Source organism: Pimephales promelas, chromosome 7, assembly GCF_988280905.1.
Source record: "Pimephales promelas chromosome 7, fPimPro1.hap1.1, whole genome shotgun sequence".
Classification (NCBI taxonomy): Eukaryota; Metazoa; Chordata; class Actinopteri; order Cypriniformes; family Leuciscidae; genus Pimephales; species Pimephales promelas.
The window spans coordinates 15,543,367-15,565,951 of record NC_142775.1 but is presented as its reverse complement, the minus strand read 5'-3'; the positions used below and the strand labels follow the sequence as shown (position 1 = coordinate 15,565,951).

Genomic DNA, 22,585 nt, shown 5'->3' with positions numbered 1-22,585 from the left:
AACATATAGCACTGCACAACCAGTGCAGCGTAGATTGATTTACAACCAAATGATTCCAGTAAGTATTTTTTTTTTTCCTAGTGGATCAAAAACAGTGCAATTAACGTAAACTGATTCCTGAAACAAATGACAATTTAAAGGAGTAGTTCACTTTTGAAAAACACTTTTGCTGATAATTTACTCATCCCCATGTTACCCAAAATCAAAAATTAAGGTTTTTGATGAAAACATTCCAGCATTTTTCTCCATATAATGGACTTCAATGGGAACCAAACGGTTCAAGGTCCAAAAGACAGTTTCAGTCCAAACTGCAAACTGTTCAAAGGGCTTTAAACGATTCCAGACGATGAATAAGGGTCTTATCAAGTGAAACGATCGCTGATTTAAAAAAAAAAAAAATGAACGAATCTTTTTTCGTGTCAATTCGTTCGTTGAATGAACCAAATGACTCGGAATAAGATTCGTTCATTTTGATGAACAGAAGAATCACAAACGTGCGTCACAGAACAGAGCAAGGCGAGCATTTGAGCTTATAAAACTTAAACCTTGTTATTTATTTATTAAATGAGCGATCGTTTCGCTTGATAAGACCCTTATTCATTGTCTGGAATCCTTTAAAGCCCTTTGAACAGTTTGCACTGAAACTGTCTTTTGGACCGTGAACCGTTTGGTTCCCAGTAAAGTGCATTATATGGAGAAAAATCCTGGAATGTTTTCATCAAAAACCTTAATTTCTTTTCGACTGAAGAAAGAAAGACATGGACATCTTGGATGACATGGGATGAGTAAATTATCAGCCAAAGTTTTTTTCAAAATTGAACTATTCCTTTAATGAATGAATGAATGAATGAATGAATGAAGTATGTTTCTGCATTTATTGTTTGTTTTACTGGTCTCATTAAATATTAAGGCCAGTTATTGGATTACATTTATGCTGTCTCTAAAAAGTCAGTGATACAAAGAGAGTGCTTAATTCATTACTGAAATTACCTCACCATTTTTGCAGTGGAATTACATGTATTTTATTTTTTTTTGTTCAAATATCCTAAACACTACTGAAAGAATCATTGATGAAGCTGTTAAGAAACCAGAGATGTTAAGATGAATCCGAACAGAAATCGATAAATTCTTTACAATTCCCATCCTTGACTTGAGTGTTTAAAGCTGGTACTTATCCTGAAAAGTTTGTGAGAAAACTTAAAAGTTTTATTTAAGAAGAAGAACCTTATGTGCAGCTTACTATCAAGTCAACAGCCAGCGTTAAATCAAAGTAGCGTGTGACACAGTGGCCTCTGAGGGTTAGCTTTGATGCGCTAGTTAATTAATTCCTGAAGGGCTGCTGACACGCTATCCAGTTCTTCATTAAGGGGACCTCTTCACAGTGGCTGTCTGTATCGTTATTACAGTCATTGTATCATCTTCACAGCCTGTGAGTCGCAGTTTGCCCTCTCAACGTCGCAGGCTCAAACAATAGCACGCTGTTCCAAGTGTTTGTTGTCAGAGCTAATCGGATGCAGAAAAACCGAGTCTGAACTGCACAGAGGCCACCAGCGCTTCTGCAGGGTAGTCTTCTGTTTCCGGAGTTATTGGAAACGGAGAAGTCGATGCAAGGGAGTTGTGATTTATCAGGCGGCCTCCCAGCTCCTGACCAGACTTGCAAGGAATGGAGTGGGTAGATAGATCAGTCTCATTGCGTTCCATAGGATGAGCAGGGAGATCCAAAGAGGAGCGCTGAATTCCTGCCAGACCACAGACTCCTCCAACAGGCTGGAAGACGAGCTGGATGTGTTGAGCAAGGAGAAGCCATGTGGTAATCTTTAGCAATCAGCCCGCTTGTTCCCCCATCACACATGTCCACTCCCGCTCGTGGCCTCTCCCTGAACGCCGCGCTGGATCACGGCCAGGCTCTCTGTGGAATTCTCTCACTACGTTATGCTGGAAAAGGATCATGTGTGTCCCTGTCATCATCTTGCAGTGATGAATGCATCATGAATTAAATCCCAGTGTAGCTGAAATGTATGACTCCCCACATTGGTGTTAGCTGGAACAGTGTGCATCTCAAAGACTAGTAACATTTAGGGGTTTCACAACTACTGATTTTTGCTAGTCGACTAGTCGTCGACTTTTATGCAAAACTAGTCGACTAGTCGTTAAATTCTAGGGGTGTGCGACAACACGAATAGTAAATGTCTCCACGATCTGCTTTTGAAGAAATATGGTAGTAGTATCGTGTTACAGTGCATTCTATCAGTTCTGGCGCCTCTCAACTGTACAACGCGACGTAGCCTAAACATCACACGTTAAGGAATAGGTACGGGACACTGCAATTCACAAAAGTTCATTGTTTGCATAAGCCTTGCCGGTTAAACATTTAATTCACGCGCTGTTCTAACGTGCGCTTTCCTGAGCGCGCGGCATATCCCCGACGCTCACAGGCATTAGAAGCCTGTCGAACAGCGCCTGAATACTGGACTAAGTTATCTTTCAAGTCTTATTATGCCAATACTGTTAAATACACACAATGTTTACATAAACAGAATTGGCTATGTCTAAAGTGCAGCCTCCCCATATAGAAAGTGAAAGCAAACATTTGAGAGAAAATCTGGTGTAGGCTAATATGCGGCTATATTAAACACGTCGCGTGCTGGTCTAAAAGCGAGAGTAGTACTCGTATTTTCCGAACTATAAAGCGCACTTAAAAGCCTTTAATTTTCTCAATCTGGCCTTTTCTCAAGCTTTATAATCCATCCGCTTTGTCACACGGCCAGTTCAACCTCGTATAAAATATCTCCCGCTCACGAGCGCTCTCTCTAACACACACACGAACAGACACTGCTGTCAGCAGGCTGCGAATGTAAGTTACGTGCCCGCCCCAGCGCGCTCACGCTTACTAAATAAACGCCTCACCTCCGACGCCGCGCACTCGCTGCATTCCCTTTAGCACATCTAGTGGATGCATAACGCAAACCCAGTCAAACGTTTGAAAAATGTTCTAAAATAGGTCATTGAAGGTGCGCCTTATAGTGCTTATAGTATATAGTACTGCCGCTTGTATTTAAAGGGATAGTTAACAAAAAAAATAAATCTATATATATGTCATCATTTTGTTTCCGACTAGTCGACTAAGGCCAACAGCGCCAACTAGTGGTTGTGACAGTCGACTAGTCGACTAGTTGATGAAACCCCTAGTAACATTCATAAAAAGGGATGGGAAACTAGTTTTTTCTTTGTACCACTTTTTTTTTTTTTGAAAGAATCTTTACACAGCCCTTGCCATTCAAACAACAGTTCATATACTGTAGGTGCCAGTGTTGTGCCTGAACGCGTTCATATTTTGGGCGAACGTGAACATAACATACTGTATTACTGCCTAATGAACGTTACAGTGAACTCTGGTGTCTGTGAACGCATGCTCTCTCATTTTAGCTTCGTTCAGTAGGGTGCCAGCCAGATTTCTATAGAGCCTTCCAGGCGAAAACCCAGCTAAAACACACGTAAACAAGCCTTAAAGGGTTAGTTCACCCAAAAATGAAAATTAAGTCATTAATTACTCACCCCCATGCTGTACCAACCCCGTAAGACCTTCGTTCGTCTTCGGAACACAAATAAAGATATTTCTGATTAAATTTGAGAGCTGTATAACTACCACATAGGCTCCTAAGGGACTGCCTCTTGACGGCCCAGGAAGTCAATAAAGAAAATGTTTAAATATCCCAAGTGACTACCATGGCTCAACTATATGTTTATCAAGCGACGAGAATACTTTTTGTGCGAAAAAACAAACAAAAATAACGAGTTTATTCGACTATTCCTTTTCTTCCTTGTAGGCCAGAAACGAGACTTCCTTAGATTTCCACGACGCATGCGCGAGAACTGAAGTAGTGTAAGGAGATCGCAATTCTCGCAAAATTCGTGGAAATCTAAGGAAGTCTTGAAGTATGAACTATGAACTGAACTAGTTCATTTTAAAAATGTGTGAACTGAATGTATGAAGTGAACTGATTAGGGTCTGATGAAGGTGCTGATGAAAAAAGTACCATAAAAGTGTAAAAAAAAAAAAGAGAAGAAAAAAAAAAAGAAGAGGCACTTTCAATGCAGGCTATACACAAGGATAACCAAGTTCAGTTTTGGTCTTTTCTCTACTCAAAACAATAGATTGCTGGAAAAAAAAATCGGAAAAACCCTAAGCGAGTTTTATAACTTCTGGTTCCATCGTCCTAAAGTCTGTGTGTTTTTTTTTTTGTTGTTGTTGTTGTTAAATGGCTGAAATTAGGTCTGTGGTATCACATCGAACAGTAAACCATCGACTCATTAGTCTGCTTTTTTTTACAGCCTTGTTGTGTTTATACTCTTGCAAACTATTTTTATTTAAACCTTTCAACATTTTAAATAATGATTAAAAGATTTGTCTGAAGTTTACCAGTGTTAAAGTTGACTAACTTTTTTTTTTTTTGTCCTTGTGAAGGTTTTTTTTTTATTTTGAATTCAAAATTCATATAATTTATATTGGTTTATGAAGATTGATAAGTAAGGTATGTAAGAATCTTAAATCTTAAAAACTAAGAATCGTATGTAAGAATCTTCTACAATAATCAAAAAAAAAAAAAAAGAAAAATGCCAATCCTTTTGGCTTTTTGTCTAGGGAACCAGGGTGATGAAAACTGATGGGTTGAAACTACCTCATCCCTGCAGCAGTCTATTGTATAAATTCAGAAAACTTTAGTTTGGACCACTTTTATGGTCCATTTTGTACTTTTTGTAGCTTTACAACCCCTAGACCTTATTCAAAGCAGTGTCATGAAAGCGCAGCTGTGAGGGATAGACTTGCTTTGTTTTCAATGGTATCTACTATAAAAAAGCTCCTAGATCACTTTTAATTTTCCACTGCTCATTTTGTTTGGAGTTTTTTGTCTTTTGCAATTACTTAAAAATATGTGTTTAGCTGTTGTTGTTTGGCAAGAACTAGATAATGATTGGCCAAAAAAGGTCTGGAAAATTATGCAGGTGAGGTGAATAATGACTGAATATGTATTTTTGGCTGATTTCGTATTAGTTCTGACCGATAATCTGAATGTGTCTTAATTGTCCAACACGCAGACAGGTGTCAAGTGTTAGGGTGTGAAGCAGCTGGTAGAGTTGGGAATCCACACAGACACCATCACACGTTACAGAAACCGGTGTTTCTCCACCCTCCGCACAGCTGACAGACCCCTGACTTGCAAAACAGACAACAAAAAAGCTGTAAAATAAGATCACACATGCCGACACCATGAAGAAATCATCAGAGAGATCTAGATAACAGAAGATTTCAACTTTGAACTGAGAAGATGAGCATACCACAGGGCTCAGGTTTAAAATGACTTTATATGAGACCATGATGATGGACCGATATTTTCAAGTTTGTGCATGTGTAAACCAAACAGTGAAATGATATTATGAAATGGACTCTAAATTCTGATTGGATGAGCCACGTTCTTTGCTGATAAATTCTATGTGTTCACTCCATTCATAAATAGTCAGTTAGCTAATGAACGGCTAAGAGTCATTGTGTGCTTTTGATTATTCTGATTATTCATTTATATTGAACAGTAAATACATTTAAACACTTTGAGAAAATGTAATAATGCCTTTTCTGACGTTTTATGAATGCAAAGCACTTAAACAACTATATTAAAGACATTTAATACTTTTCTACACTGTAAAAATGTAAGTAAATTTAAGTATCAGTTTGTATATAAGGCATTTCAACTCGAAATACATTAAACTGACTTAAAATTAGTTGAATTAGTTGTACTTGTAAAAAAGATTGCTTAACTTATTTTGGTGAGTTAAATCAATGTAAAAACATGTTGTCATAACGTGTTGATCATATACATTTTTTTGCAGTGTATAGTGATTTTCCTATTTATTTACTTATTTATTTTAATTTTGAGTAAATGACTTCTTACAAAAAGAGAAAAAAAGACATGTTAAAATGCATTGAATGTTTTAGAACATGCATAATCCCAAAAACAGTCATGTGCTGGTTATGCGGTCGGCATTCATAATGTTTCCTTAGCCTAAATGATATTTACCCTTAATGATACAGCACACCCTCAAGCTGCCGAGCCAAACTGTACAATAAAATACGTCCCGTTCAGTAAGTTAGCTGCTAATTACGTTGAAACTACATTACACCGCAACTATAATTGCTTTCACAAGCATGTAATTAACATTTGTGTCTGTTTCTTTCTGGGAGGACAGACGGAGGGATGACAGCTGGGCCTGTAGCGAGAGAGCGCTAACTACCCATTTGGTTTAGTGACCCGAGCAAATGGTGTGCCGAGAGAGCAAATTCTTTCATGAGATCTGTGATGTGACACGCAACAGCTGCACTACGCTCTGTTAAAGTATCCTCTCAGTAAGCCTCACCTTATTTATAAACACTTGTAGTATAAACACAGCTCTCATAACGATTTAATTAGGTGCACAAACATATACAACGGCATTCTCAGCGCACTCAACGGAGCTTCGCTGAGACCCTCGCTGGGACGGTTTCTTAAACGATAGACTTGGTTGTAAAGTAAACATCTGTTTCAGATTTTAGGAGGACAAAGAGATCAAGCACAGGATATTGCATATATGCAGGGGTTTAGGGTTGGGGGCGGGGGATGGGTAAGGTCATCCGCTGGTCTTTTCCCCGCTGGTCAGTGCCAACTCATCAGGTCTGTCGGTGTTGAGAGGAGGATGCTTTGCTACTTTAAAAAAAAAAAAATGCTGGGTTGTTTCAACCGAAATTTGGGTCAAATGGACAAACCCAAATATTAATTTTAAATTCATTTTTAACCCAAATTTGAGTTGAAACTACCCAGCATTTTTTAGAGTGTATGAATCTAATCTCCATGCTCATTTATATGGATCTCTGCGTCAGGTTTGTTATGAAAGTCAATAGTAAGATATTCTGATTGACCAACATTGACTGGGTGCAGTATTGTCATATTCTGTTGATATTTAGTGAGCTCTTGGAGCTAAAATGCTCATGAACAATAAACATCAAAGAAGAAAAAGCATTAGTTGAGCGACATTTTAAGGAAAATTAAAAAGTTGAAAAAGATTAAAAAACAGTGCATTTGTTTTCGAAGAATGGCATAAAAACTTGACTTCAAATGATCAAGATCTAGGTAGACTTTTGCTGAATACTTTTGGGGTGGGTTCCTTGAGTTGAGATTTTAAAAGGTTAGTTCCCCACCCCCCACCCTAAATATATATATATATATATATATATATATATATATATATATATATATATATATATATATATATATTTGTTCACCCTCATGTCGTTCCAAACCTGTGTAGACCTTCAATAATTTTCGAAACACAAATTAAAGGTGTAGTTCACTTAAAAAAAAAAATAAAAAAACTTTTGCTGACAATTTACTCACCCCCATGTCATCCAAGATGTCCATGACATTCTTTCTTCAGTCGAAAAGAAATTCAGGATTTTGATGAAAACATTCCTGGATTTTCTCCATATAATGGACTTCAATGGGAACCAAACGGTTCAAGGTCCAAAAGACACTTTCAGTACAAACTGCAAACTGTTCAAAGGGCTTTAAACAATTTCAGACGATGAATAAGGGTCTTATCAAGCGAAACGATCGCTCATTTAAACAAAAATAACAAAGTTTAAGTTTTATAGTTTAAGCTCTGTTAGGCTTAGGGTTAGGGTGTGATGACTCCTATTCGAACTCGTTCATCAAAATGAGTCAAAATTAGTCAACTCGTTCATTGAATGAACCAAATGAAACAAAAAAAAATCGTTCATTTTGATAAACGAGTTTGAACAGGAGAGTCACGAACGCATATCACACCCTAGGCCTAACAGAGCAAGGTGACCCTTTGTACTTAAACTTAAACTTTTTTTTTTTTTTGTTTTTTTAAATAAGTGATCGTTTCGCTTGAGAAGACCCTTATTCATCGTCTGGAATAGTTTAAAGCTCTTTGAACAGTTTGCATTTTGCACTGAAACTGTCTTTTGGACCTTGAACCATTTGGTTACCACTGAAGTGCATTATATGGAAAAAAAATGCTGGAATGTTCATCAAAAACCTTCATTTCTTTTTGACTGAAGAAAGAATGACATGGACATTAGCATATAAACAATGATCAGCGAACATAAACAGACAATCAACCGAACATGTTTGATGCATGAGTACAAACCTCATTGTTTCTTGCATGTCAATCAAGCAGGCTTTCCGTTTTCCATATCTGACAATGTTTATATGTGAGTAAAAGCCAAAATATGACAAATCTATTTGTCATATAAACCGAAAATTTGGACTAAATGGCTCAATTCATATGGATTAATTTTTTATATCCTTTTTTTATGAACTTTTTGAAGCATCAAAGTGTCAGCTTCCGTCAACAGAGAGACACACAGCTCTCAGTTTTTATCAAAAATATCTTCATGTGTCAAATATCTTCATGTGTCCTGAGGATGAACAAAAGTCTTATTGGTTTGGAGCGACACAATTTTAATTTTTGGGTGAACTACCTCTTTAAATGCCCGGTTTCATTGACCTCGTGTTGCGTTAGAGTAGTGCATTATCAACATTTACAATAAAATAGTAACATGTAATCATCATGTTTTTCTTTTTCTGTTTGCACTGCAAAATATTACCATCTATTTTTCATTCATAAAACTAGTTATTGTTCTTGTACTTTTATACATGCACTACCATTCAAAATGTAAGTTTTTGTTCATGTTTTTAACAGAAGTCTCTTATGCTACCAAATTTTCATGTATTTAATAAAAAATACTGTACAACCATAATATTATGAAATATTATTACAATTTTAAATAACTGCTTTCTAATTATATATATATATATATATATATATATATATATATATATTAATATTCAGCATCATTACTCAAGTCTTCATTGTCACATGATCCTTCAGAAGTCATTCTGATATGTTGATTTGGTGCTCAATAAATTTTTCTTTTTATTATCTATATTGTCATTAACAGTCCCACGGCTTAAAAAAAATGTTTTTGTGGAAACCGTGATGCTTTATTTCCAGGATTCTTTGAAAAATCACTTTTGATCAGTTTAATGCATCCTTGTGGATTAAAATTATAAATATTTTTCTAAATAAATTGAAGTTGGCAATAGCATACTATAATGTGTTATCACTCAAAGGTGTTGAGTGATGTAATTTTGTCTCCGTGGAAGTAATTAGAAAAGTGGTCCCATTATAATGTAGAGAAAGCGATTAGTGATTTATTATTGATAACCGTTTTGGAGTAACTTCACTGACCCTGCTGACCTGGTGACATTAGATGCACTTCATTCTTGTAACATTATCCATGTTCCTGGATTACAAGATTGAGGTTAAGTGGAAAGAAATAATCTTGTCTAATCACTTGGCTCTTGCACTATAATTGTTCTTTTGAATATAACTCTCACTTGCATGTATAGCTGTTCACTTGAAGAAGCGGTGATTTATGTCCTCCCCATGGTTCTGTGCAAAACACACAATGACACCGAAGAAGACAAGAGAGATCCTCAAATAAGAGGAAGTCAGGTTTGCATTAGGCAAGCCATAACAGTTGAAAAGAAATGAGGCTCTAATAGCATAGTATTGTTTTTCTGCAAAGAGCTCATGATGCTATTCTAGAATTGCAGTCAGCATTTATTGATAAAAAAAAAATTGTCAGCTCTATAAGATGGTTCAAGGTGTTTCTTCAGCATCAGTTTGATTGTTCAGAAGGGCCACATGGTGTTCTCTCTCATTATCTGTTTTTGTCCTCTTTTTTCACCCTCGCAGTCCTTTGGGGTGGATGGTCTTTTTCACACCTGTTGCTTCTTTTCAAACTGACTACAGGCACAGAGAGAAGCCTTCAAAGCTGCCTGTCATGTATTCAGGGAAAATGAAGAAAAGTTCATGGAGCTTCAAGAAGAAAAGCACTTTTGACACTTTGAGTGTATACATAATTGCTGGTGTTAAGTAGTCGGTGTAATTGCTTTCCTAAAAAAATGGAGGGAAAGTTGCGTGAAGATAAAGTGCATTGTGTCCAGCTTTATTGCTTAACTTCACTCGTCTTTGTCAAACTGTTGGCTGGAAGGGAAATCAAATTTACAAGGAGTATAAAGTTAATGAAATGTCCTCTTGCTCTTCCATTGTAGCTCAGTTTTCATGGAAACACAATCAGTTCTAATCATTATCTGTGATTGTGAATTTGGTGGTCTACACGGAGCGTTCAAAGGAGGGATTTTTGTGAGCGGTCACGGCTGAACTTTCTGGCCCAGCAGTAGTTGGGGTAATGCGGTAGGGAGTGGCTATGGAGGATTAGCCTGCAGGCCTGCGTGGTCTCACACCCCTCTGTCATGCGGACCTGAGATTCTGATCCTTTTCGCACGCTGCATTTGTCAAAGCAGTCACGCAGAAGAACAGAGTTCCTTTCTTGTCGTTTTCTCCCTCAGCGCCACCTGTCCACTCGGTTATGTACACCTGTACTGTCAGATCTTCTAATCAAAGGGTCAGAAGCAAATGACACTATGGGGTACTGATATATTTGCTATGCTAATCAAATTTTCAAATTTTGGCCATTGTGGGATGATTAGCCTTGCTAGGTTAGCCTTTTAGCCGTAACTTTTGAACCAATAGCTAACAAATCTGCCATTTTGAATAATGCAAGCTTTTCAAATAGTTTTTGTGAATTTTGAAATTGAATAAGTCCATTTCGCCTTCAGAACTGCCTTAATTCTACGTGGCATTGCTTTAACAAGGTGCTGAAAGCATTCTTTAGAAATGTCGGCCCATATTGATAGGATAGGATGGAGATCTGTGGGATGCACATCCAGGGCACGAAGCTCCTGTTCCACCACATCCCAAAGATGCTCTATTGGGTTGAGATCTGGTGACTGTGGGGGCCATTTTAGTACAGTGAACTCATTGTCATGTTCAAGAAAACTATTTGAAATGATTCGAGCTTTGTGACATTATCCTGCTGGAAGTAGCCATCAGAGGATGGGTACATGGTGGACCTAAAGGGATGGAGATGGTCAGAAACAATGCTCAGGTAGGCCGTGGAATTTAAACGATGCCCAATTGGCACTAAACGACCTAAAGTGTGCCAAGAAAACATTACACCACCACCACCAGCCTGCACAGTGGTAACAAGGCACATTTTGTTGACCTCTTGCAAATTGTAGCCTCTTTTTTCTATTTTTAGTGGAGATGAGTGGTACCCGGTGGGGTCTTTTGCTGTTGTAGCCCATCCACCTCAAGGTTGTGCGTGTTGTGGCTTCACAAATGCTTTGCTGCATACCTCGGTTGTAACGAGTGGTTATTTCAGTCAAAGTTGATCTTCTATCAGCTTGAATCAGTCGGCCCATTCTCCTCTGACCTCTAGCATCAACAAGGCATTTTCGCCCACAGGACTGCTGCATACTGGATGTTTTTCCATTTTCACACCATTCTTTGTAAACCCTAGAAATGGTTGTGCGTGAAAATCCCAGTAACTGAGCAGTTACTGTGAAATACTCCGACCGGCCCGTTTGGCATCATCAATTGGCAACCATACTCAAAATAGCTTAAATCACCTTTCTTTCTCATTCTGACATTCAGTTTGGAGTTCAGGAGATGACCAGGACCACACCCCTAAATGCATTGAAGCAACTGCCATGTGATTGGTTGATTAGATAATTGCATTAATGAGAAATTTAACAGTTGTTCCTAATAATCCTTTAGGAGAGTGTATGTGTCTGTGTATAGAAAAAATGGTGTGAAAAGGGAAAAACATCCAGTATATATATATATATATATATATATATATATATATATATCATCTTTGACAGGTGTCGATGAGTCATTGTTACTGTGCGTCTGTTCCAGGGCAGCTTTGGCTGCAGTAATGAGTGTTTCTGGCAAATAAAGGTGACAGTGCCAGTAATAGCATGTTTGTGTTTGACTAATGTCCTCAAACAGGGATTCATTTCATTTAACAATCGTGGTAATGATATGGAACAAGAAAAACTTTGAGTCCTGGAAGGTGGTTTCCATAAGAGACGTATAGAAATGTCCTAGTTGTTGTAATTGGCCTGTGTACTTTTGATGACAACACTGAGTTCACAAGCAGCATTAGGAGGCCTCATTATTAATGTATAAATGAATCCTTTGACAGCTACAATGTTTAGTTACATCTTTGAAGAGGTGTCAGTGAGACAGGATGGCAAATGTACCCTCTTGGCTAACAAGCAGTGAGACAGATGCTAGCCAACTCCAACAGTCCACCTCTAATCGGCTTATCTTGGCAAAGGGATGTTTGACTGGCACGAAAAAAGGCTGATGAATGTGGCCACAGGTACTCTTACAGGATACTGAACATAAATAAATTACATTTTGAATTAGCATGTAGAAACAACATTTAAAAGGTCAAAAGGAAAGCATCATTTAGTTTGCATGCATCATTTTCCTTTTGGAACACACTACAGACAATATGGGCTGTTGTGATTATAATTAGAAAACAAATTCATTTGTTTGTTTTGGTTGAAAGAACATATAAAGTGTCTCACAATTATGACCATTTTACAATTTTGATTTTTTTTTTCCAGGCTTCCAAATACCAGTCTATACCCAAGTGAAAAATAAATATGCTAAAATGTATACTACAAATACATTCACATATTTATGTATAATATAATTACTAAATTGGTATTTAAAGTCTGCTAAAAATAGTGCTAAAATAGTGCTAAAGTCCTACTAAAAATATACTTAAAGCTTATACTTATGCACTTTTAGTATCTTGCATTTTAATATTAAAACACATTTTAGGCTTAAAATTAATTTATGTGCATCGTGCAATAAAGTGTTCCAAATAAACTGTAACTATAACATTAATGTCAGTAATTCCCAAGCAATGCCCCAATGGCTTTGTAGTATGCTTAGTATGAAATAAATGTATTTTTTAATGTTAAATACATTTTGCGATGGATTTTTTTTTTTTCACTATAGGGCAGGGATTCTTGATTTAAGGCAAAAAAATATATATAATCATTATTATAATTGATAAAAATACAGGATTATTTTGGTCAGTATCGAGATCAGGGATATATTAAATAACTCACTAACATCATGCATCTATTGAACTTTAAACCTTACTTATAAACATATGGTAAAGTATAAACATACTTGTCAATTTGCTGAAGAACAAACAACTTGGGCAGCCACAATCAGAGACTGAATGGCCTCAGTTTGGACCTCTTTTCAGTCCTAAACCGCTCGCTGTTTGCTCTGAACCAAGGATAATCTTGTAGGTTACACAAAGTTAAACAAGCGGCGTGCTGCCAAGTCATCTGCCTTCAGCACAGGCACTTGAGCGCTCTGACCGAGCCGCCGTAGAGGAGGTGCTCTGCACGCTCTCTGCTTTGTCTCTTCTGGTAACATGGCATTTCTATAACGGCTCCTCTAAGCTCTCAAAACAAACAGACAAGTCATAAGACAGGAGTTTTCTGTAGAACTGTAGTTTATATAATGAAATATATTTCAGTCACTCCCTCTAAAGATTTTATGCATTTGTAGGACTTTCAAGGGAAGTCATATTATTACATTTTGCATCAGCCGTTACAAATGTTTTTCGATGACAGGTTGCGACACCTCTTTTTGTCCTCTAACCTACATCTATTTGTGTGAGTCAGCAGACAGTAAAAATATTTTTTTTCTCTTTCAGGCTCATCATGGAGACCACAAGTCCCAGCACCACAGAAAAGAAGGAATGCAAGGTGTCAGGCCTGGATGGCAGTAGTTTCTCAGACCTTCCCAAAAAGCCCTCACCGACCACAGCATCTCGAGGTACTGTGTTCTCAAATGGTGTTTGCTCTTATTTTTCTGATGTTTAACTACTTTCTTTCCTGTCCTGGTAAATTGTGTAGAGGCAATTCCATAGCTTGACTTGAGAAGTGTGACTCTGGCGCTTTCAAAACTTGGTAACACTTTACTTGAAGGGGTGTTCATAAGACTGACTTTATATTCAAGACATATGTCATGTCATGGTTATGAAGTAGGGTTTATGCATGTTTATGACTGTCATTAAGTGTCTTTCGCTCAATAATGACATTTTGAATGCAAATATGACGTTGTTTGAGATGTCTTTGTTATGACATCTTGACATAAACCATAACGTCATAACCTGTCAGTGTCTTTGTCATGACAATTTGACATAAAATTAAGTTAAACTGTCATGTGGTTGGTTATATATATATATATATATATATATATTCAGTTTTCATTGTAGTTTGTATTGTTATATATATATATATATATATATATATATATATATATATATATATATATATATATATTTCAACTTGGCTTTCATTTCTTTGTATTTGTTTTATTTTTAGTAATTCTGGTATGTAGATTAGATGATTAGATCGGTTAGATGCAATGGAAACATCGAACAACAAGTTTTTCATTTATTATTTAAATTTTGTTTAAATATTTTTATCTAAATTATTTAAAAAACTACTTTGAATGGTTTTAGTTTTACTTAATAACTAGGTTACTCTGGTTTGTCTGTTACTATTATCATTATTATTTTAAGTTAAATTTGGTATGCTCTGGCTACTATGTTAAATTATTGAATTAAAAATATTATCATTGATAATATAACATTCCGTAAAAATATTCGTTTTAAATTATTATTATTAAGACCTTAGAATACGGCATATTAGAAAAGACGTGTTCATATATCGGCTGAGAGATGTTTAGAAATTCATTGTGTGTCGGACCGGTTTGCTTGTGTATCACTTGTTGACTCAAAGATGCAAAGGAAAGAGTGAAGAGAATGGACGAGGCTGTACATGTTTAAAAGATGTCAGTGAATGTGTGATGAAAACCCCTCTCTAACTAGGTTGAAAGACCTTGTTCTCACCTCCAGAGTATTATGTTATAAATTTCTTAAAGCTTCAGGGAGAGCAGTGGACTGCGCTGTCCATCTGACAAACATGAAGATGGTAAAAGACCTTTGAAATGCTAATGACCTGCTCATATTATGGCATCGCACTGTTTAATGAGGGGTTTGGTGGCCTGCCATAAGAAAGCAATGATCATAAATTGTTTAAGACAAAAGTAGAAATAGGGCATCGGTGTACCCGCTCTTCAGAAGGGAGTTATTTTTTGTCTCGGTGTATGATGTTGTGTGTTATTTTGAATGTGAAAATTCATATTTAAAACGTAAAAAAATATGAATATAGGAAATACTCAAGGAATAGTACTTCATTTCATTAGTTGCCTGCTGAAAAGGCTTTTGAATGCAAACCTCAGTGATGATGAAGGACCTTGTTCTCACCACTAGAGACCAGACGTTTGACAGGGGTGTGTGAAAAGGAAGTTGGGGTCTTTACATGAATTTTGCTTTTAATTTAGTGTTACACTGGATTGATTCTGGATTGAAACATTACTCACTCTTATTCCTAACCTATATGACTTTATTTCATCTGTGAACCATAAGGAAACATTTTAAAGGATGTCCTGGTCATTTTCTGTATATCCAGTTACATTATATGATTGTAATTAGGGCTGTCAAACGATTGATTGCGATTAATCGTGATTAATCGCATCCAAAATAAAAGTTTGTGTTTACATTTTATATATATATATATATATATATATATATATATATATATATATATATATATACTAGGGATAAGCAACACAAACTTTTATTTTGCTAACGATTAATCGCGATTAATCGTTAGCAAAATAAAAGTTTGTGTTTACATAATATATGTGTATGTAGTGTGTATAATTAATTTGTATATATAAATACACACACATGCATGTATATATTTAAGAAATATTTGCATGTATATACTTTATATATATTTATACATAATTAATATTATATATAAATATAAATATTTGGCATATTAATAACACATTTTTCTTAAATATATACATGCATGTGTGGGTATTTATATATACAAATTAATTATACACACTACATACACATATATTATGTAATCACAAACTTTTATTTTGCTAGCGATTAATCGCGATTAATCGTTGCCCATCCCTAATATATAAATACATACACATGCATGTATATTTAAGGAAAAGATATTATTTATATATAAAATATTTATATTTAAATATAATATAAATTATATATAAATCTACATACAGTATATACATGAACATTTTTCTTAAATATATAGAAGCATGTCATAATCATAAATATTTTTAAAATTGAAATACTGTTGATTGCCATGAATATAGCCTTTGCTGCTGATATGGTGTTAAATCATAAACGAATAAATAAATAAAACAATAAATGGATGAAACTTTCAAAATGTATCATTTAAGTGGTCCATATAACCTCAAAATCTTATTTGCTCTAGTTCTCCTTAACATGTTCATAAGCGTTTATGAGAGAAGCAGCAATGCCCAATACATAAACATGATTCTTATGAGTCGGATCTTTTCAATGAATCACTGACCCAGTTCACAACATTGGTCTAAATGGTACGTTCACAAACCATATTTAACAGTTCTCAAGTTACGAAGTACTTACTGTTCTTGAAAGCTTCCATACTACCCCATTTATTGCAATTGCACTGGGGGAAAAACTTTATTCATTTTGTGTTCAACAGAAGAAAGAAAGTCCAACGGACAGAAACTATCCCTTTAAAACTTTGAAAAGCATATCTGTAAAAATATTTGGAAAGTTACATATACTCATTCCTGTCCCTGGAAATCTGCCTCCCTGTAAGGTTTATTTCAAACCCTGCCTGTAATTGTCAATGAACCTGAAGACTTGTATTTGCTTGTTGAAGTGTGAAGTTTGACTAGAGTTAGAGGATCTGAAGCCTGCAGTGCGATATATACTGTAGATCTCCTGGAGCAGGACTGGACTTATTTAAAGCATTTCTGAGCTATTCGATACCTTTTGTTTCATCTCACTTTTATGTCTATTTACAGATTTTATGGTGCAAAATTTGTTTTATTGAGGTCAGTTTAGTGGTTACAGGGCATCTGCAGGATTCATTAGCTGTTCGGTCCAACTTTTGTTCAGTACCTCAAGACAATGTGTGTAGGTACATGATCTGAAGCACGAACAAGGAAAGGTGTCAATGTTTCAAAGGAAAATCTGCAAAGAAAATTATCCGACCACAACACATTCTTTCCCACCAGTTCAGGCCTAATTTTAAACCCGTGTTCTCAAATTTAATGTGTCCTGACATGATCCCGACCAAAGTCAATCCAGTTGGCGGCCATCTTTGTAACACCCTTGGGCAGTTACTTCTAATGATACTTCTAATGAATGCCAATGAACTAAAAATACAGTTAAAACATTAATATTATTGATTTAAAATAACTGTCTATTCAAATCTTTTTATTACATTTTACATTGTAAAATTGTGGCTGCACCACTTCAGGCAGGCTTAAAGGAGTAGTTCACTTTTTTAAAAAAACTTTTGCTGGTAATATACTCAAAAGACAGTTTCAGTGCAAACTGCAAACTGTTCAAAGGGCTTTAAATGATTCCAGACAATGAATAAGGGTCTTATCAAGCGAAACGATCGGTCATTTAGTAAATAAATAACAAAGTTTAAGTTTTATAAGCTCAAATGTTTGCCTTGCTCTGTTCTGTGACGCACGTTTGTGACTCTCCTGTTCGAACTCATTCATCAAAATGGACAAATCTTTTGGTTCATTCAACGAACGAAACGAACGAATTGACTTGGAAAAAGATTTGTTCATTGTCTAGAATCGTTTAAAGCCATTTGAACAGTTTGCACTGAAACTGTCTTTTGACCTTGGACCGTTTGGTTACCAGTAAAGTGCATTATATGGAGAAAATGCTGGAATGTTTTCATCAAAAACCTTAATTTCTTTTCGACTGAAGAAAGAATGACATGGACATCTTGGATGATATGGGGGTGAGTAAATTATCAGCAAAAGTTTTTTTTTTTTTTAAGTTTGCTGCCAATTAGTTTTGTTTGGATACCTATATGTAGTGAGGATATTATCCTGCCCCTGTCTGGTATAATATCAGCAGATTGATGACAGGTGGATGTTATTTTTCCAGCCCTTTTTCATTTGTTGGAAGCACACCGAGCGGCTCTAGATTGGTCACAGACACCATGTCAGAGAAAAAGAGGTATTTCTTTATCCCTTCTACATAGTTCTCCGTAGAGACGGTGAAGAATGGGTAAGGAGGCTCGGTGGGAGGAGCAGAGAGCAGTACAGCGAGCAGCCCAGGGGAGAGAGGCAGTCCACCAGGGGTCAAGCCACTGGCAGAGAAAAACGTGGCTTAAAAAGCCGCTCTATCCACAGCCCACTCTAAAGGGACAGCCACTAATCTTCCTGAGAAAGGGATTTATTCTCTTTTTTTTCCTCCGCCTTTCCTTTCTGTTTCTCTAAATGAGGCCCTTCCGCTGCAATGGGTTTTCTGGTCCAAAGAAAGAGGATCTCTTAACAGGATAGCATGAGCAGGCTGCATTTATACTGGAGTTAAAGTTTTTTTTTTGGTCTTATGTTTACCAGTTTGTCATTAGAACTATTACAAGTTGTATGCAGTTGATTTTTTTTTGCTGTAGAGCACAAAAAAGTTATTTTTGTTTATGTAAAATGCTCCAAAATAGAAAAAAAAAGCACCATAAAACTATCATAAATAGTAGTCTATACAACTTAGTGCTTTGTTCCAATTGTTTTTAGCTGTGTGTTAGTTTGTGTGACTGAATTTAAGACTGTACAAGCGCAGTGCTATGTCTTCCAACACTTTGCATTCTATTAATGTTTCAGTTATACGTTTTTGTGGCTTGAATAAAGTCTATGCTTCATATAGAGAAATATCATAATATAGACCACCCTTTTACATTCCTTTTACATTAATGGCACTTAGTTCCAGGGTAACTAAACCCCTGGTCAGAGCCCGACTCCACCCACTGGCAATATTTGAATAACGCTGAAAATGTGGGCAGACCCCAGCGGAGATAGAGGGGACGAAATAGATGCTAAAACACTTAATCCTGATCGTTTTCAATACTCGTAATTCCAACTCTTGACTACAGTGGTTTTGACGAAACAAGCTGGTTTTTATACTGCCAAGGGCGTAGCTCATACCAAGAGCGTGGTGAGCTGAAACGTGCGTACGTCACGAAGAACCGCTAACATCCAATAGGAAAATTCAAATGCAGTAGCCACAGTTCAACCTGAAGAAGACATTTTTACGCCATATATTGTAGAAATAAAACACTTTAAACACAAAATAATGTCAAAAAAGTTACTCGAATCAATGACTGGTATTAATAAAGATCCATCTTACAGATCATTAACTAAAAAAAGTTAGTTTAGGGTTTAGTTACTCTTTAAGTGAACTTTGGCCTGTACAGTGATTAGATTCACTTTTTTGGTCTGCCGTCTTGTGTAACCGTCTTGGGTCAATATGCTAGAACCATTGGCGTTGTTACTATTGGCGATGTGATTTGGCAAAATTATCGCAAACCTTACACGTTTATGAAATGAATAGTTACTTTTTCTCTTGTTTTTGAAACTACCTCAGTCAATACTGACCCGACCGTTGCCCGACACCCGAGAAGCCATGCCGGCAGTTTACAGGAAGGCCTATTGACTGAGTCTGATTTTTTTTTATTTTTTTTTCTGTCAGATGTGTGACCGCCCACTATCTGGAACAGGCTGCACTCTTTGCAGAAGATTGATATCATTTTGAGTGGGAAATACTTTCAATTCGGCTTCCCAAAAAGTGACCAAGACTGCACCTAGCCTTGATCCTTCCTTCCTCGACAAGAAAAACTAAAGGATCATTTTATTTCTCTCAGCGCATAATGTGCCTAATTTTTCTTCCCATTTTGTTCTTTTATGCTGCTTGTTCTCTCTGTGTGGAAACAAGCTCTTTCACCAGCGGTTAAAGGGATTTGTGCAAAGTTTCCTTCATGTGGCTTTTATAAACAGTTAAGTAAATGGCTTTCCAAGATCCCCCTGCTCTCCTCATCTTAAATTTCACATGGGGGACTGACCAGCCCCAAAAGGGGATTTAAAGATTAGATATGGTAAGTGAAAGCAGGGGGATGTCTTGATTTTTGTTTTTTCGAAGAGTCCACAGGCATTTGATTGTGGCATAAAGTCTACTTGAAAAACATGAGATTCTGATCAAGAAGTTAAATAAGTAGCTCTGCTCACTTCCACACTCATTAAAGAAAGTAAAAGACAAAGTGGTGCCCTACATACGGATCGAGCCTGGAAAAAGGAAGTCCAGTGCGCTTTTCCTTTAAGTTTGCTTGAATTCATGGTCACATGGGTTTTAGGCTTTTTACTTTTCGACAGTTTGATGTTGCTGTATTTCGAACGTTAGTGTGCTTAAAAATAAAGAATTATATATGTACACTGTTAACATCTTCTGAGGAATATTTAAAGTGCTCTGAAAGTACTTTTTTTTTAAAAAAAACTTTGAGAAGATTTCGCTATTACGAGGGTAGACAACCCATTTGACCCATTTCTCAGATGTTGTATCTGCCAGACATAGCGTGTTGACAACGATACACCCACCACACAAAGATACAATGCATAACTGACTTAGAAATGAAAGAATGTGCCTCTGATATTACTTTAATGCTGAAAGGCTCCTTGCTTCAAAGCCCCTTGTTAAAAGTCAAAAAGAGGGAGCTTTAGGCAACGTCTGCGCACATAAATCTCTCCATACTGGAGACATCCACACACACAGGGTCCAAAGACAACATGTTACATTCCTGGGCGTTTACAAGCAGTGGGAGAGGAGTAAGGAGCAATATATGGATGCTTTGGGGGATTAGCCCACTCCCCTTCTCCTTCCCTGTTCATCTCTGCCTCCTTTTTTCTCCTTTTTTTTAACAGCGTGCCATTCCCAGCATGAACCGTTTAGTCCTGACTTCAAACTCTGAGATAATTCCATCCATTTTATGTTTCCTAGTGTGTATTCAAAGGCTTTGGAGACTCGCTCACACAGAGGTGTTTTTGGTGGCCCCTTTACTGTCATTTGTACTTTCTTGAGAATAAAAGATTAGGATACATATGCAGCGTACGGTGAAATTAGGTCTGTACCTAACACGTCTGTACTGTCGTTAATGAAAACAGGGTGTGAACCTCTCTACCCACACACAGTCCTGAGCCAGACTTGTATCCCAGTGAAGCATGACAGGAAGAGAATGTCTGAAGTCTTCCAGACATTTACAGAGGATAAACAAAGACAAAATTTGTAACTTTGGTTCATTATAATATAAACAAACTTTTTAAACATTTGTAATAATGCACTCTTTTCATGTATTAATTCGGGTCATAGTACAGGCATTTAGGGATGTGCAAAAATATGTGGGACCATGTTTAGGGCCTGTTCACACATTGCGTCTTTTGCACGCTCAAGTTTGTTATTTCAAATGTAGGCGTGTGGTATGCGCGCTCATAACGGAAGTGACGCGGCCGCATTTTTTGTGCGACGTGCTCGTTTTTTCCAAGCTCGTCTGCGCCGCATGAAGATAAAAAAAATGGCTGCGTCCAAAATCGCGTACTATGTGAGTAGGTACTATATTAAAATAAGAACGTACTTCGCAACCGTAAAAAAAGTACATTCTATATAGTATGAATGCGGGTAGTATGAATGAGTGTGGACGCACTACATGCGCCATGTTGTTGTCGTGTGACATACACTGTTACAACCAAGCGTGCTGCACAAGCCCTCAAAAGTGAAGCCAAAACGTCTCGATCGCCCCCCTGTGACTGGTCCTAGTATAGCTCATAACCCCCGCCTCCCCATGTTATTCAATGGGACGCGAGATCAACTAAACAATTAAATTACACTTCACATATCCTTTTTCCAAAGATATTCTGTCATTTACTGTAGTTTCTATCACGTTGATGTAATTTCAAGTGTTCGTTTTTAAAATAAGTTTGTTTTTAGTTAGTTATGTGATGATAAAAAACGGTGCTCTGACATCATGATTGACAGCTGTGATTGACAGGTTCTCTGAGCGAGGTAGTCATTGAAGCACCAGCGGACTTTTTTTAATAATGTTGATTATGTGGTTAGTAGTTGTATTTACCTTATTTTAACAAGGTTTTGCAATCAGCAGACATCATTGGAGAAGAACAAAGCAGACAGAGGACACTTAATGAAAGTGCGGGGCGTGTGCTTGCGTTTGATTCAGCGAGAATGAGGGCGCGGCCTTGATTTCGCGGCTTTACTTTCTGCTCACGACTGCGCATGACTGGTCCCGAAACACGCAAGTGCGCAGACTCAGGTCCCAAGATGTCAGCGTCATATCGAGACACTGGCAGCCTCGGTTCTCTCTGATGGAAAAGAGCGAAGGGGCGTCGTCCATCTTTTTTTTACAGTCTATGGTTACAACAGTGTGAAAATTTAAAAAGCCATTTCCATTGACTACACCAACTTTGTGCTGTTTTCTGCGTTTTTACGTCGTCCGAGCCGACAATCAAGAGGATGCGGCATTCAGCTGCTCGCAGATCACGCCTTTTGCGGAATTTCTCAAATAGCATTTATTTACCTAATAAATTTTACCTCATGAAACACACACACAAC

At 36.9% G+C, this 22,585-nt stretch overlaps 1 protein-coding gene across 2 annotated transcripts in view; it reads left to right on the top strand.

Annotated features, from left to right (window-relative positions):
• gli2a (GLI family zinc finger 2a) overlaps positions 1-22,585 on the top strand; it is a 99,496-nt gene that overhangs the window by 5,205 nt on the left and 71,706 nt on the right. For both annotated transcript variants that reach the window (XM_039687364.2, XM_039687363.2), the window contains exon 2: positions 13,721-13,842. In XM_039687364.2, the coding sequence (XP_039543298.1) occupies positions 13,728-13,842 (115 nt within the window). In that variant the 5' untranslated portion in view covers positions 13,721-13,727. The remainder of the gene's footprint in view (positions 1-13,720; positions 13,843-22,585) is intronic.